Genomic DNA, 16,442 nt, shown 5'->3' with positions numbered 1-16,442 from the left:
GCCTGTTTGAGATTAACGTGTCCGTGATTCTCGTGGCAAAGCAAACGGACAAACTGCGTTGAATTGCATTTTTTCTTCACCCTGAATGTTTCACAAAGATGCAAAGACATATAAAGATTACATGAGTGGGAATGATTCCTATTTGGTAGAAGGCTGCCGCGCACGTTACTGACGACTGCGCAAGCATCGTCAAAATGCTGTATGCCGATCTGAACTATGGAAACCCTGGAAACATCTGGCATGCGATGAAAAGAAAGCGCTTGAAGATTGGTGACTATACTCCTCGTGGCTTCTAGCATCATTACTGCACTAATTTACACCAATACCTGTTGATTATAGATGCTCACCGTGCCCCCCCCCCCCCCCCCGTTAAACTTTTCTCATATTCTCAAAACATTTTTCATCCAGTCCGGGGCCATTACCCACAGTATCTTTTGATCTAGTGGTTGGATTTTGATAATTCTTGAAGCATTTGAGAGCTTATACACTGATGAGTGCAACAAGACCAAAGCAAAACATTATGACAATTTCATTAGTAACAGTAATTTATTAGTGATATAATTAGGCAACAGTTTCAGATTTCTGCGAGCCTACTTGCTAAGGCCATAACTCTTGATGAACCAATGAAGCTAAAAATAAAATTTGGTTTCCTTGCAAACTTTGTTATTTACAGAACACTGCCATATCTGATTTGCAGCAATCTTTTATGAGAAAGCTGCCTAAATAGTTTGCAGCAATCTTTTGTGAGGAAGCTGCCTAAATAGTGGACAGAATATAGGTTTATGGAACAGTCAATATTTTGCAATCTGGAAGTGACAGCTGAAAACTAAATGCATATTCATTTTCAGCTGTGAGAAATGCATATCACATAAAATTTTCAGCTCTAAATACTCAGAATTAAAAAAAAAAAACATTTTTAAGACCAGTGTCTCCCCTTAAGATGCTGGATATAGTTAGGAAACCGGACATTTTTCATCTGTTTTTATAGATATAGTCAACATTTAACCAAGATCTCAGGAAGAATGTACAGTGAGTGACCTCAGAGCGCCAATGTCAACGTAAAGGAGCAACTTCTAGAAGGACCATTACGTCACTCCCTCCATCTTGGGGCACGCACTCACGGGAAGGGCAAATGGCATTCAGTAGAAATTTAGAGTCTCTCTGTGACCTGTAGCGTTTGCTAATCTAAACAGACATGATCCCGAGTGCCCAGTGCATCCATTACGGTTGTCAGCTCGAAATGCCGAAACCGGATGAGCGGTCCTTTAATGCAGGGTTCAATGACAGGAGAGAAATTGACCCCGCGCGATTAGACTTGGCATGCTTCACTTCTAGTGTATTGGTGGTTTAGATATTTGTTCCTGCAATACCTTTTCACGCCACGACGAAACGAAACAGACCCAGGTGAGTGTTGATTGTGAGACGTCCCCCGCTACGCCACCGATTACCAAAGAGAGGGAAGACCACTCAACTCCTTGTCTATCCGGTTCCCTCTTGGCTATGTGTCTCGATCACTTCTCACATACAGGAATTCGTGCTGGGGCCGGGAAGTAAGAGTGGCTACGGCCTGTTTCTCTTTACTGATTCATTTAATTTAATAGCAAGTGCAAATGGCGTACACACATACTGTCCGTGAATGACATCTCTGTTACACGAAATTGTAACAGATCAGCAAATACTCGCGACACGCAAAACAGAATACATAAGTTAAGTAACTGTGACAATACAAGGGTGCCTCAATACAAAGTAAACACACGACGACACAAATGATAAAGTCATTAATTAACAAAAGCGCGCAATGTCTCAATTCGCCACCTCCCTTCCCGCAAAGCTAATCTAAATAAGGTGCACAAAGTCCGTCTCACAAAAGGTGACGGGAGCCTCGGAGCTGGTTGTTCGAGTCGGGGCTCAGGGCTTCTTCCTGGGGTCATTGTCCAATTCGACAGCGTCTTCATCGTCTTCGTCATCGTCGCCTTCGTCGTGCCTCTCAGTGATTTCCATCTTAGCCCTCTTACGTAACGTTTCATTCACTCGCCTCCTATCCCCAACTTTCATTCCTCATCGTACCGCCCTTGTCCCAGTCATCATCTCATCGCCTCTCATCGCTCTCTTCGCACCGTTATCTTCCTTTTCCATCCCGTCTCTCTACCATCTCAATCTCAACGCTCTGTCTCTCTGACCCCCTTGTATCGTCTCGTAGTCCCTTTTTGTAGGACCCGACTCCGCCCTACAGGGGCACCAAACCAGTCGCCACTCCACGCGGCATATCTTTTCTTCTCAGTCCGAGCGTATCATCTTTGGCGGCAGCCCCCGCGGCCTACACCAGCAGAAAACCCTCTCCCGAACAAAGCCGAGCAAGTAACAATGTACAAACTCAAGCCTCAGGGAGACTGATGGGCGAGCCGTCCGAAGACACTTTAATTACGGGCGAACAATGGTCCCGATGCTTCCGGTACTTGGTGAGCCGATGTCCAGACCAAGTCTCAACGTTTCTATGCAGCTCGGTGTCTCCCGCGAAATTCTCCGTAGCCGCTGCTTCTTCGTCATTCACTGCCGGGGGTGGCCATCCGCGCAGAACGCAGTAATGAGTCCTGGAGCCACGGAGGCTGACAGAAGTCAGACCGAACCCGGCACAGGCGCTGCGACAAAGGTCGCATTCCCCGAACCAACAAAAGGTGCTCTGCTGCTCCCCCATGCCACAAATCTGAAGGGTGCGCGCCGATTATCTCCACCGTACACTGTCACGCGGTCTGTAGACTACAAGGCGCCGCCCGGTCCTCGTGTTTGCGCGGGGGAGCCCGTGAAAGTAGTAGAAATAATCCTTCTGGTACTTCCCTCCGGAATGCCCATTCGTTACACCGAATTCTTTTTTTTTATGCGTGGGTTTGAGAAACGAACGAAAACATCTTGAAAGGAGCGGGGTTCAGTCCGTGTTTGCGGGGACGTCACAATCCCTTCATCTTGCAGAAGAATTTTCCCAGCGGGGAAATTCAAACACGAGAAGTGCGGGCGCATAACGCCTTCGGGTTGCGCAGCGAACTTAAGACATTGCGGCAGTCTTAAGAATACAATATGCGAACACAGCACACTTGTGATTCAGCCCTGGCGGTAGCGCGTCGCTGAGAGGAACCAATCTGTAATTGTCGCTGAATCATCACCCACCACGAAGCAGTTTGATTCCGTATTTCTATCGCGCACAACACACTTGAAACCTTCAGAATCACTGCAGAAACTCGCGGATGACGCGTGGACAAAACGCACACTGGTCACAGCTGCTCGTCAGATGGTTTGGCACGCAGCGTTCAGTCATGAGTACGGAAGGTTCACTACCATGCGAGCAAAACACGCTCTTCGCCTGCACTGTCCACTCTCGGCACAACCAGAGTATACACACATTTCATTACGCTTTCATTCCGCACATGCACAAAGTTTTAAGACCTCGAACATTTCAAACCAGACGAAAAGCGGGAAGGCGGGAGAACATAGGTCATACAGGCAGCAATACTGAATTACCCTCGCGTACCATCTCCTGCCTGACCTCTGCTGCACCTGTCGGTGAAGGAAAAAGACCTTCAACGTGAATTGCGTGTTCGGATGGGCTGAGAAAGTAGCGTATATTCTGTCCTATACAACGGTGACATTGGGTGTTGTGCATCAATACCGATCACGACGCTCCCTGCCTCGTAACGAGGTGCGGCACTTCCGTGCGGGGAGACGCCATGAACCCATTTCAATTTGAACTTTCTAAACTTTGTCGTTTCTTAAAACAGTCCCTTTTTCACCTTCCTTTCAGACAAGTGGCGAGATCTCGTCTACCTCAGATTCACTGACTCTATGTTCTTCACCCATCATTAGATGGTAATCGATCCCAGGAGGTACCACTTACTCAGGGATCAACATCAGATACCGCGAGCAACATAATACCACAATAACCAAGTGAGGCTACCTGCCTCATTTGAAAACATAATAAAAAAAATAAAAATAAAACTTGTACAAGCCAAAGTAAAACAAAATGAAAAAACTTAAACTTCGACACAAGGTCTTCACTAAAGTAACATGCACAATGACCGAGTAGAAATTATAGGACATAAAATGGCATACAACATTGCGGACTCTTATGACCCTAGCCGATCCCCGAGCGCTCAGCGTCTACCTGTATGCAGACTTCTTCCCTGAGTCTGAGTCCCGAACCCTCGTTGGATGGTCCGAACTTCCACCTACTCAACTCAGTGGTGGACTGGGGCATGTGCGAAGCTATCTGACAAGACGACCGCTGCGCATGTCCGGGTTTGGTGCGGTGTACATCGAGTGTGTTGCAGTTCCCCTTTGGCCCCACAAAAACCACCCCGTTGCGATCTAGGCATTCCTCAATCTCACTTACTCTCTCTCACGTTCGGTCTACCGCCGTGTCGACCAAGACTCTGACAACTGCATCCTCAGAAAACCCATTCTCAATCAACTCCATATCTGCCACTCCTACTGGTAATGCCTCATCGTCTCGTGGGACCTTCGAGGTAGAAACCGCAGCAAAACCGTCTGTGTCCGCTCTAGCAACCTCGACAACTTTTGTTTCACCCAGTGGCACCGGCGTGCCTGCGTTCCCCCCAAACACACACTTACCCAATGGCGGAACATCCTCCTCGATCACGGAAGTTACACTAACCAAATCCACACCCGGTGAACCGCGACTCGTTTTTGACAACCTAGCCAAAAGGTCCCTTAGGAACTGCATCAAGAGGGACAGGAGCAGATGAATTTGAGGTGCCTGTGACTGAAGTTGGGCGTTGACTTTGTCAAACACAGGGATGACACTCTTCAAGAAAAGTCCATAAGCGAAGTTTACATCAAAGGTAAGGAAGTACAAAAGCCGTTCCTCACGGGTCAAACTGGCACGTCCGGTACTTTCAGATGAAAGCTTCACTTTCTTTGCCTGGGTTGCATCAATCTTGCCTCTTGGCTCCTTCCGTTTTTGGTATCTCGCTGGACTTCATCGCGCACATCTGCTGAAGCTGCAGCTGTCTTAGGGATCTGGTACGACCCCAGAAAGCTTGGGCACTGCTGGCTTTTTGGATTTGTCTCATTCAAAAAGAAGCTGACAAAGGGCTGCCACTGCTCTAGCAATCTGGTGAGACACCTTCCAAGCGATAGCCACCGCGTTGGCACGTGTTTCAAAATCTTCCGCACCTTCGTGTTGTGCATCCCTTGAAATTCAACAAGCCTGTCTTTCCGCTTGGCGCTCTTCTCAAGGTAGTAGAAGATGTCCACGAGCACCTCGTCGAATTTAGCAGGTAAGCATGCGGCTCCTTTCTCGGCCGCAAGATTTATAAGGTGGCACGGGCAGCCAACGACTATCAAATTATCTAGGCCTTCTTTTAGCACAGCTGCCACGCCGTTTTTTTTGCCGATCATCACATTGGCATTGTCGGCAGAAAATGCGATGCAGTTCTCAATCGGTATACCACGCGATTTGAGCCGGTCCAGAACGAGGTTTCCAATTTTTCATTGATTGATTGATTTGTGGGGTTTAACGTCCCAAAACCACCATATGATTATGAGAGACGCCGTAGTGGAGGACTCCAGAAATTTCGACCACCTGGGGTTCTTTAATGTGCGCCCAAATCTGAGCACACGGGCCTACAACATTTCCACCTCCATCGGAAATGCAGCTGCCGCAGGTTTCCAATCTTTCGTCCGGTGGCCTCTCCATGGAGTTCCTACAAACAAAGCAGTCGGCTTTCCACGTTTCGCGATTCCTCGATGTAGTACGTTGCCACGATTGGGTACGTTTGCGACCCGCTGTCGTTGCTTCCGTCCACTGCGATTGCGAAAGCACGGCGTTTCAGAGTCTCCGCCATTGTGTTTCCGGTATGTGCAGCCAACGATGGCAGTGGTTTTCGTACGTCCGCACCCGTACCCCTTCGCGTCCTCGAACTTCGGGAACATTTTCAGAAACAACGGCCCTGCGTGATCACTAGCGCTTAGCGGCAAGTTGTGTTCCACAAGGAATCCCGTGAATAGGCATTCTGCGCAGATCGCACTGTCTTCGCAGCTCTTTTGTAAAAAGCTACCGATGTTGCCTTGCCCTTCCGCAGCACGAACGTAGTTCTAATGCTTCTGTGAAGCGATATGCACCTTTATATCGGCCTTCTCGCCGTGCGACACGCTCACATCACAGGCGCACGTGGTACAGAATCCGTACTTGTCACCTTTCCGCGAAGTCACAAAGCACAGAAACTCAGCTGTGTATAAGTCCATAAACACTTGCAAGTACTTCTTCTTTGATTTTGACGCCGCCATCAACCTTCTAACTGAACTCTGGAAACACGCAAACCCCCCAACCACGGCAGACGGCGTAGGCGTAGCGTACAAAATGCGGGGGCCAAGACGGAAAAGAAGTTCTGGCTAGGCACAGCGGAAGCAAGTGAACTGAACGGTGGCCGGAGCGACAAGAATGTGACACGCGGCGCTGTTTCTCCGAAGCACGCCAATATGGAGAGTGCAAAGCACATTGGGGTCCGCCTACCGCTGGTCTACCGGCCACCCCTCCTTTGGAAAATGGAATGTGCTCGACAGTCTCGCCGTGTCGTTATCGGAGCGCTCGTGAACATACAGCGCCGCAATCTTTTTCCTTTGAGACTACCTTTTCCCTCACATTCTTTCGGTACGGCGGCGAGTGCTTCTCGCGGCCAGCCTTCGTCAAAATGCACAGTGCCGAGAATGTACTCAGCGGTACTCTACAATATGGTTACAATGAAATAGAAGTGTGGTGGCGAGTGCTCTTCCGCAGCACCGCCACTGCCATAGCAGAAAAGGCTGATGTACGCGCATGATCTTAAAAAAGAGAGCAAAAAAAAACAGCCTTTGCTGTGGTGGCCACTTTTCGGGAGATTCGAGATGACATTCGTACAATCGGGAGATTAGGTCCAAATTCGGGAGTCTCTCGGAAAATTCGGGAGAGTTGGTAGGTATGGTCTGGTTACTCCACGCTCGCTACGCTAATGACAGTACCAGCAATCAAAAACAGGGTAGATGGCCGACTTGTCTTCAAAAGATCGGTGGCAGTGTGAAAACACGGGCCTTGTCTGGCGATGCGGGGTGCTCAGAGTAGCGGCGAGACAAAGGACGGAGGTTTGCGTAACAAAAAGTGGTCGGGGAGAGCGGCAACTAGAGGGGCGCAGAGGCAAGATCGGTGTTTAACAATAAGAATGTATGGGGAACTCGCCGATGACTTATCCGTGGTCGAAAATGGTTTCCCAGGAAGTCGGCGGAGCGCCAATTACGTTTGCTGTAACCGATCAGTGGGGCGCAGAGGCAAGATCGGCGTTTAACAATAAGAATGTATGGGGAACTCGCCGATGAATTTTCCGTGGTCGAAAATGGTTTCCCAGGAAGTCGGCAGAGCGCCAACTACGTTTGCTGTAACCGATCAGTGGTGCTCATAGACGCTCGTTGTAAGTACGATTTTGTGCCATTGAGCCAATGTATATTTTCACAGTCACACGGATATTGTTCGTTTTAAGCGAAAGTTCGTTTTAAGTCGGGTCGTTATATGTGGGCCTGACTGTATATCAAACTATTTTGCGATCCCCTTCGAGTTCGATATATCTGGGATATATAACTGACGAATCTTGTTCTGTCACCGTGCACTCCTGCAGTAGGTGCGCTTCTGATGTATTCGCGTCACTATCTCTTTTTGCCATACATTACTAGCATTCTTTCCCGAACTTGTGAGCAGTGGGGAACCTGCGATCCGCTGGTCACTAAAGGTAACTGACTGGATTCCAAGAGAAGGCCAAACTCGTGGGAGGGAGACAAACTAGGTGGGCAGAAGGTTTGCAGGTATAGCGATGGAGCAAAAAAAAGCACAGAACCGGACTGATGGGAGGACATAGGAGAGGCTTTTGCCCTGCAGTGGGCGTGGTTAAACTGATTATTATCAGTATGCAGTTCTAGATCGAATTGCTTAAGTGTCACGTAATAGTGATTTGTACTCAAAAGTGAAGAAAAACAGGCGGGTGACCAGTCCTATTGCTGCTTTTTGCACTGTTTACGGACTAGCCCCTGCAGAGAGCACCAATTTGCAAAACAGCTTGCACTGTACTCACCTGAACCACAATGTCCCAGGAGTAGACCGACCGACCGGCACACATGAGGCAGGCAATGATGGCGTCAGTGGCAAACACCTTGTATGACTGTCCCTCGGTCTTGGCCAGCTGAAAGCACAAGTACAAAGAGGCTTCTTAAAGGTTCCAAAATGGAAAGGAGCTTCTAGGGTTGTTCAAGGAAACCTGCAACACCTTTTGAGCAAGGCTCCTGAAAACTCGCGAGCCAAATTTCACAGCGCAGCACACAGCCTGGAATGCACAATGAATTCTCAAAATCAGCTAAAAACCACTTTCAGTGATGCTACTGGCTTAGACTGCTTTTGAGCAGCTTTTGGAGCAGCAAAACTGGCTTTTGGAGCAGATATTGCTAGAATTAATCTTAAGACACCTATTGTGCTTACAAGGAAATCCGTAAACAAAAGTTGTGTTGAGCCAATGTTGCAAGTTGTATCTTCGTCAAAACAAAACTGTTCTGTTGTAACCGCAAGAAAGAAAAGTCTGCATGTCGAAAAAAAAAAGTCTGCCTGTCGAAACGTCAGTCTGACACCCGCCCCCCTCTCCCCCAACCCCTGATTACGGATTTTTTCATCGCATCCAACCCTTCCTTCCATTTTTGAATATTGTGTTCATCACGCACAAATAATAAAATTACACGCTATTCAAGCAGAGTAAAAAGCAGAGTAAAAAATTAAAGAAAATTATATCACCGACAGATAACCTCACTTCATTTAATAGACAAAGCCAATGACAAAAATTAAAACCATAGCACTTCATTCCAACGTGACTGAAAATCGGTTGACTGCCGATTTTTCTGAAGGCAGATTTTTCAGACATGCTGGCAAATTCAGACGACTTCAAGGCAGCATCACAAGCCCTATCAACATCTATGAATAAACACATCCGAAGTTTTCGACGCTGGAACTCTTTGGTGTCCGATTTTTTGGGGGCTTTCAGCCCACATTCAAGGTATAAAGCAGAATTACCTAAAGTCCCCAAGTTTGCTACGTCTATAATTTCGTAGGCTTAAACGAGAGCCTTCAAGTGTCGTTTGGCGTCACAAAAATGGTCGAACGTCGGCTTTTGCCGCAATGCACAAGTGCTATGGGGTGAAGCAAATAAAAAAAATCGAAGCAGGCTGGTATTCTCATGGAGTGAGGTGATGTCTAACAGATAAGCACCAGAAATGCTCAACGATGGCGGCAATGCAGTAAACATGCCAGTAAGACTTAATCGCTTTATGATAAGCATCTTCAGCTACCTCCTTGTTCCTGCATGTGGCACAGTTGTCTTCGTACTGCACGCTTTTAATCACTCACACACGCTGCCATCCACGCTGCCTTTCTGTGCGAATCGGCTAAGTCTGCCTCACAGCCTTCACGATGAAAGCAGGTCACGATCACCGCGCCCGTGTGCAATCAGGAACAGAGTGGAGGGGGGGGGGGGGGGGGGCATCAAGAACACATTTTGATGACAAACGCGGGCGTACGAAAGCACCCCGGCAGGAACGGCATCAGCTGTGTAGGCGATGTGCTGCACACAAATTAGGAACGATCGGTCTCGTGTGGCAGCAAGTGCTACGAGTCTGAGGAGATTTTCGCAAAGTGGCGCATCTTCTAAGTGCACACAAGCATCGCAGATGTCCGGAAAAGTATTCCTCTATTCTGCTACATCCTTTATGTTCCGCACCATCGTTTCCACAGGCTCTATAAATACATGGATTTGTGAACCCGTCACACAACGTCCCCGTGGTGATAGAGTGCGGCACAATGATGAAATGTTCTCTGTGCTTCGGTGCGCCTCTTGCGCCCATGAAAAAGACGTTGGCTTTCGCAACAATCCTAAAGAGAAGGGTAAGCCTGCCCTTCTCCTTAGGATATTCTTTCTGCAGTGCGACGACAGTGACAGTGAACGTGACGATGTGTGAGAATTGCCAATTTCTGCCCCTCTGGCATTCACAAACACATGAAATAATTACTGCAGAGCAGCCGTTTAAATTGCTGCTTCAGCAATCAATCGACCGTTCATGACATCCACTAGAAATGCAAAGCGGTATCAAATTACCAAATTTGAAATAATCGTGCTTGGATTGCAGTTATGGGCATCGGCAGGGCACAAGCCTGAGTTGCATCACAGTAACAGGAGCCTTTAGGGATAGATGCTCGTGTGACTCGGGAACAGGGCACGTTCTGCCTTAATGCACTCTCTGGCCAATGCAAATGAATGTCTGCAGTTTGTCTCAATGTTCGTTGAATGAGAGCGACATTAAGTAGTTCATATCATTACCGCTCGGGGATCAGAATATAAAAAATAGTCGCTGATTGTATATACCGCGCACGGAGCCACAAAAATTATTGACAACCTTGAGTAAATGTCCACTAAATAAACAGTGACAGCAGGTTTCGCTTGTGAATTCATGGTCAGTAGTGTCCCAGGTGCGCACTTGTCTTGATCAGTAAACTATGTATACATATGTGTACATACACCAACCAAATAAAGCTGTAGTCTCAAATGCTCTGCCCGACTCAGCTGCGCTGACAAGGCGCGCTCAACCAAGGCTATTCGGGGAGGCCGCGCCGGCGGCTTCTTGTCTAGGGGCCCTCGCGGTAGGTTTTGGAAAGGCACCTCACCTGGTGTTAGTCGCCTACGCCTGTAGCCTGCATGCAATGAATGGCTGAATTACTGGCGAGGCGCTGAAACACGGTCAATTGAAAGCTCCCCAAAAAGTGGAGCGTAGGGCGGGTATAGCAAAACTCACTGTCAACCAAGTACTTCCCGCACACGGTCGATAAAGACGTTGGGCGCTTTTCTCCGAGTTGAACTATTCCCTTTTTCCTAACCTTCGGGTCCTTGGGATAGTTCTGAAAGCTAAAGCCCTCTTCATGGGTTGGTGATCACATAGATGCACGCAGCAGTACTCCACCATCGCGCAGTCACTCGCCGCGGAGACAAGAGGCCCCAGTTTTAACAAACAAAGCGCTGTGCTTTTACAATGAGCGCTAAAAGCGGACACTAGAACAGCTTCGGTAGCCATCATACAACAAGATAACCAATTTAAGCGCGTCTTTGCAGAGTTTTACCACGATGGTGGTTTCTATACAGTGCCACGCTTTGAAATTGATTAATAGATATGTGGTGTTTAACGTCCCAAAACCACCATATGACTATGAGAGATGCCAGTAGTGGAGGGCTCCGAAAAATTTCGACTACCTGGGGTTCTTTAACGTGCACCCAAATCTGAGCACACGGGCTTACAACATTTCCACCTCCATCAGAAATGCAGCCGCTGCAGCCGGGATTCAATCCCGCGACCTGCGGGTCAGCAGCCGAGTACCTTAGCCACTAGACCACCGCGGAAAAGGCGCACCACGCTTTGAAGGTGCGTGAATCCTCGAACTAAAGTCATACAAGCGAGGTTTGCAGCGCCGCCATTGGTTGCACACAAGGCCAATAGCACACGATCGGCTCTAAAGCAGACTTCTCTTCGTTTTATGATCCCATAGAACTCCATGTATACAGATATCGATTACTGTGCAGCCCCCCCCCCCCCCCCCAAGAAACACCGGTTGTAGTATGGCTCAGATAAGCAAGGTAATGACCGCGCAGAAGGAGGAGGCGACAAGAAACAAACTGACAAGGAGTGAAGCATGAGAAAAAAAGAGGAAAAAATGAAAGGGAACGAGTTTAGCCAAGCAAAGCTCAAAGGACCCCCAGCACCACATTTGGAAACTCGAGATGCTTGTATGGTTTGAAAGTCTTCCATGAGGAGGCAGTTCTGACTGTAATTTTGAAGCAACAGTATGTGCGCGTTGAGTATTCAGGTGCAATCGACATTTTCTGCGAATTGACGTAGATAGAGCATCCCTTCGGGGCATTGAGAAGGTCAAGAAAGTATTGTTAGAGTCAGATGCTAGTATATATTATACAATGCATTAAGTGCCAACCACTGGCACGCGTATGCACGCACCTACACGTCAAAATCGTCTAGTCGCGCCTGTGGAGGAAAAGGGCGCGCAGCTACTGGCACGCGTCGACCGCGTTGACGGCCACGCGTCAAAGGCCGATGCACAATGTTGCTTGATCTTTTGGCTTAGAACTGTCCAAGTTCAGCACAGAATGGCACGTTCTCAACTGGAGCGGGAATGAATGTTTTAGAGGATATGAGAACACGTTAACAAGTTGATAGTGCTTCAACCACCACAGTTTAGACTATTTGAGAAGTAATTGACATTTCAGTGCCCAAAGTAACTACAGTGGTATGCACCAGAAATCAACATCGGTGCGTGCGCCGCGGGAACATTCGCGTCTAGCATACTGTACGTCTATCATAGGCGTGTGCAGGGTTCTCCTTAAGGAGGAAGGGGGGGGGGGGGGGGGCAAAAGTTTGTCTTAGTGCTCCTCCCAGGGCTAACTTAGCACCCCCTCCCTATTATGTTAATATATGGAGTTGACATTGAGCTCTCCCCCCCTCCTCTCTGCGGTGAATGAGGCGTGGCTGCCCTCCTGATCAGGTTTACAAACCACCGGGTTTCTATACCTGCACTACCAAAGTTACTAACAATATCTTGCATATGCTGGTACCTTCAGTATATTTACACAACATATTTTATATCAGTCAACTTAATAATCACGCCGCAACTTCATGATCTGACAGATTTAAGTCAGTCATAAGACTACAATTGAGGCCAAAGTAGCAGGCTTTCGGCTGATGTGTGTGTTCAAAATATCTTCTAATGCAACAAAGCACACCTGGTTCTTATTGATACAACTGATATTGGCCATAAGATAGGAACCAGATACTGCGTAGAATGCTTCGGGCATTTTCCATAGTCGAAATGTGCTCTAATGCAACTAACTGTGCCTGACACTTCATGATGTGACAGATATCGGTCATAATATTGCAACTGACCCCTGTATGGAAGACTTCTGGGCGTTGTCTTTAGTCAAAGTATTCTCTAAAACGACAAATGACACCCAACTATTTATGAAGTCACAGATATCGGTCATAATATTAGAACTGAAACCTTAATGCAAGACTTCTGGAAGTTGTCTTTAGTCAAAGTATTCTCTAACACGACAAACGACACCCAACTATTCATGAAGTCACAGATAGCGGGCATAATATTGGAACTGAACCCTGTATGGAAGACTTCTGGACGTTGTCTTTAGTCAAAGTATTCTCTGAAACGACACCCAATTGTTCATGAAGTCACAGATATTGGTCATAATATTAGAACTGAAACCTTAATACAAGACTTCTGGACGTTGTCTTCAGTCAAAGTATTCTCTAAAACGACAGACGACACCCAACTGTTCATGAAGTCACAGATATCGGTCATAATATTAGAACTGAATCCTTAGTGGAAAACTTCTGGACATTGTCTCAAGTCAAAGTTTTCTCTAAAACTACGACACCCAACTGTTCATGAAGTCACAGATATCGGTCATAATACTGGAACTGAACCCTTCATGGAAGGCAGCCAAAATGTTCTCCAATGCAATAAAACACACCCGACACATCATGATGCAACAGATATTAGTGACCAGATTGGAACCGAGCACAGCGTGGAACACTTTCAGATGTTATATTTATTTATTTTCAAATACGGCTGCTCACTGTGAGGCTACTGCAAAAGTGGCGTACATATATACAAAATGAAAGGATTTCAACAGTAATATCACATTAAGTGTGCCAAGGTAAACAAATATCACTACCCTTCAGTGCACCCCTGTAATAAATAAGAGAAATAGGACATTATTATAATACAAGTGCCTCCAAAAAGTCAGACACACTGGTATTAGGAATCAAACCAAGTAGATCAATCCAGTGTTTGATAACTTCATTTGAACGTGTTAGAGAGCTCTACAAATGACTTCTAAGCTGGGTGGTGATTGCGGATCAGTGTTGTGTTGAAGACTTCAGCACTTTGCTGGTAGTTTAAATATCCTTTAACATCTACAAAATGCATCTGACACTTCTTGATGAGACAGACATTGGTTTTGAGATTACAGCCAAGCACTGCGGCTTTCACATGTTATCAATTGTCAAAATACCTATAATGCAATAAAGCATGCCAAAAATTTTTGATGGGACAGATACCGATCAAAGGATTGCACCAGAGCACCGTACAGAAGTTTTGGCAAGTTTTCTAACAGAACTAAACTGAATATGCTTAAGTGCATGCGTATATATAATCCAAGTTAATGCATATACTAAAAAACTGAACAGAAATGAGGGACTCCTTGGAAACACATACAAATATTCAATGTTCGGAACCATCGAATATATTCAGCTCATTACAGTCTGGAGGAACAGATAAATACATGCACATCTCTGAAAGGTCTCATAAGTCACATGAGGTACTTTTTGCATTTCTTCTATATAAAGTGCAGTACCATACTAGTGCACCTTCATTCATTCTGTGCATACATGTGGTGATCTTTTCTTCCAACAATCGTGTCATCGTGCAGCTGATTTCAAATCAGGTGCTTCTCACAAGGTTTTCAGTTATTTGTCCAGATGTAAAAAAACACCCGTTATGTTATAGTAAACTAAAACGACAGAGAAGCGCCTTTGTATGTCTGTAGCTATAAGTATCAGAATGAACTATAAATTAAGAATGTGTGTGTTAGAATGCCTCCAAACAACGTATGTGCTACAGAGCGTGGCAGAGAAGCAGAAGAAGCGAGAAGTGAAATAGCAGGCAATACCAGTAGCACTTAATCATGCAACTTTCTTTTTCGATCACCACAGCAATGCACGCTCGAGTTTCTGTCTTGTACGTGAATGGAAATGAGACCGCTGACAGCTCAATGTTTCAGCGTCGCTGGTACCCGACACGAAGTCACATCTCACTGCTACCAACCAGCGCACGCTTGTTATTAGGTTGGCAACACACGAAAACGATTAGCACCGAAGCCAACGAATGTTTTCGCGTCATACAATTCGCGAATACACTTATATAGGTACGTACGTTTTCACATCACGGAAATCTGCTGGCTAGTGCGAGGTTCGCTTTCAGCGATGATGAATACCGATGTTGAAAACAAACACAGTGCAGGTAAAAACTCCTCCGTATGAACTACGCGATATTTCGGGCGTTGTATATGATGTCTATGTTGCGACGGAAACTACCGTAAATAAAGTTTTTTCAGCAGATGTGCCTCGCATGTGCTGGTTCATACGAACTAGATGGTAGAGGCCTGCCCTGGATGCAGATGACACCGATCTGAATTGCCTCCGCGGTAGGCGAGGGCTCACGCTCAAACCTTCGAACCTCCGAAGTTCGTTTACACTCATTTTTAGCACAGAAAGTCACAGATCAAAGCACAAGGACACTGACATGCTCCTTTCGCTCGGCCGACGATCGCACACGGGACCGGCGCTAGCATAGCCGGCCGGCATTCGCTGGATTTGTCGGCGTCGCTTGAACTCGGCATGAAACCGAGTCACGCTGGTAGCACTCGCAGTCGTTCGTCGTTTCATTGTCGTTCTAGATTACGAAGCGGTCATTCAGGAACGTTTGGAGTAGTTTTCATGCTTGCTTTCAGCACTCGGCTGTGCCTTCGAAGCGGCGGCCATTAGGCATAGCATTCGGAGTCATCGCGGCCTCTGGTTGGTTGGCGCCGCCGTACGCATGGTGACGTAGCGTAAGCGAGGCGAAATATCAAGCCCGGCTTGATCCCTCGCGCCTGCTCGCGTATGCCCCTCCGACGTCGACGCAGAGAGGCGCATTTGACGCTTTTGACGCATAGACGCGAACGTACGCGTGCCAGTGATTGGCACTTTAGAGCATTCATGATTCAATTTCGGCATTATCATTCACAAAGCTACACATCGCTGTTCGCAAACAAACTATTGCTGTCAGGGGTTCGAGCGAAGCTGGTTGACCTTAGGTCCTTATCGTGGTGTCTTGGCTTGGCATAGACAGAGTCAAACCGCAGCCAGCCCACGCGAGAATGTCCAAACTTCAGTGCCAGATCTTAAGTGCAAATCCAGCGCAGGCCTATTGTGGCTGGCACTCCACTCACACCACGGCAGGCAAACACGCCTGCGTCGGAAAATAGTTGTGCCATTAACGAGTGCAAATACCGAACGAGTGCCCTTGATTTACCTGTCAGTGAAGGTGCTGTTCCACAAATGAAAAGGCTTTACAATGCGGGCTCTCGCCTTTCCCACCAGCCAGCGGACTTGCAAGCTTGGCACTGGTTGTCGCGGCTCTTCTCCCGACCCTATACCCAAACTTGGTTCCACGTGTGCTGCCCTCAGTTAAGCTCGAAAGTGCGATCTCGTTTGTGCCCAATTTCAGATTTTTAAGCCAAGCTTTCCAGGGTGGTGCA

The 16,442-nt window shown here is 47.2% G+C and overlaps 1 protein-coding gene across 1 annotated transcript in view; it reads right to left on the bottom strand.

Moving 5' to 3' along the window:
- The window catches only part of eIF3d1 (eukaryotic translation initiation factor 3 subunit d1), a 201,447-nt gene that overhangs the window by 105,686 nt on the left and 79,319 nt on the right, over positions 1–16,442 (bottom strand). The window contains exon 6 of the mRNA XM_037417982.2: positions 8,106–8,213. Within this exon, the coding sequence (XP_037273879.1) occupies positions 8,106–8,213 (108 nt within the window). The remainder of the gene's footprint in view (positions 1–8,105; positions 8,214–16,442) is intronic.

Source organism: Rhipicephalus microplus, unplaced genomic scaffold (assembly GCF_043290135.1).
Source record: "Rhipicephalus microplus isolate Deutch F79 unplaced genomic scaffold, USDA_Rmic scaffold_16, whole genome shotgun sequence".
In the NCBI taxonomy this organism is placed as follows: domain Eukaryota; kingdom Metazoa; phylum Arthropoda; class Arachnida; order Ixodida; family Ixodidae; genus Rhipicephalus; species Rhipicephalus microplus.
Note: the sequence above shows the minus strand (reverse complement) of the source record. Positions and strands in the feature narration are given on the sequence as shown.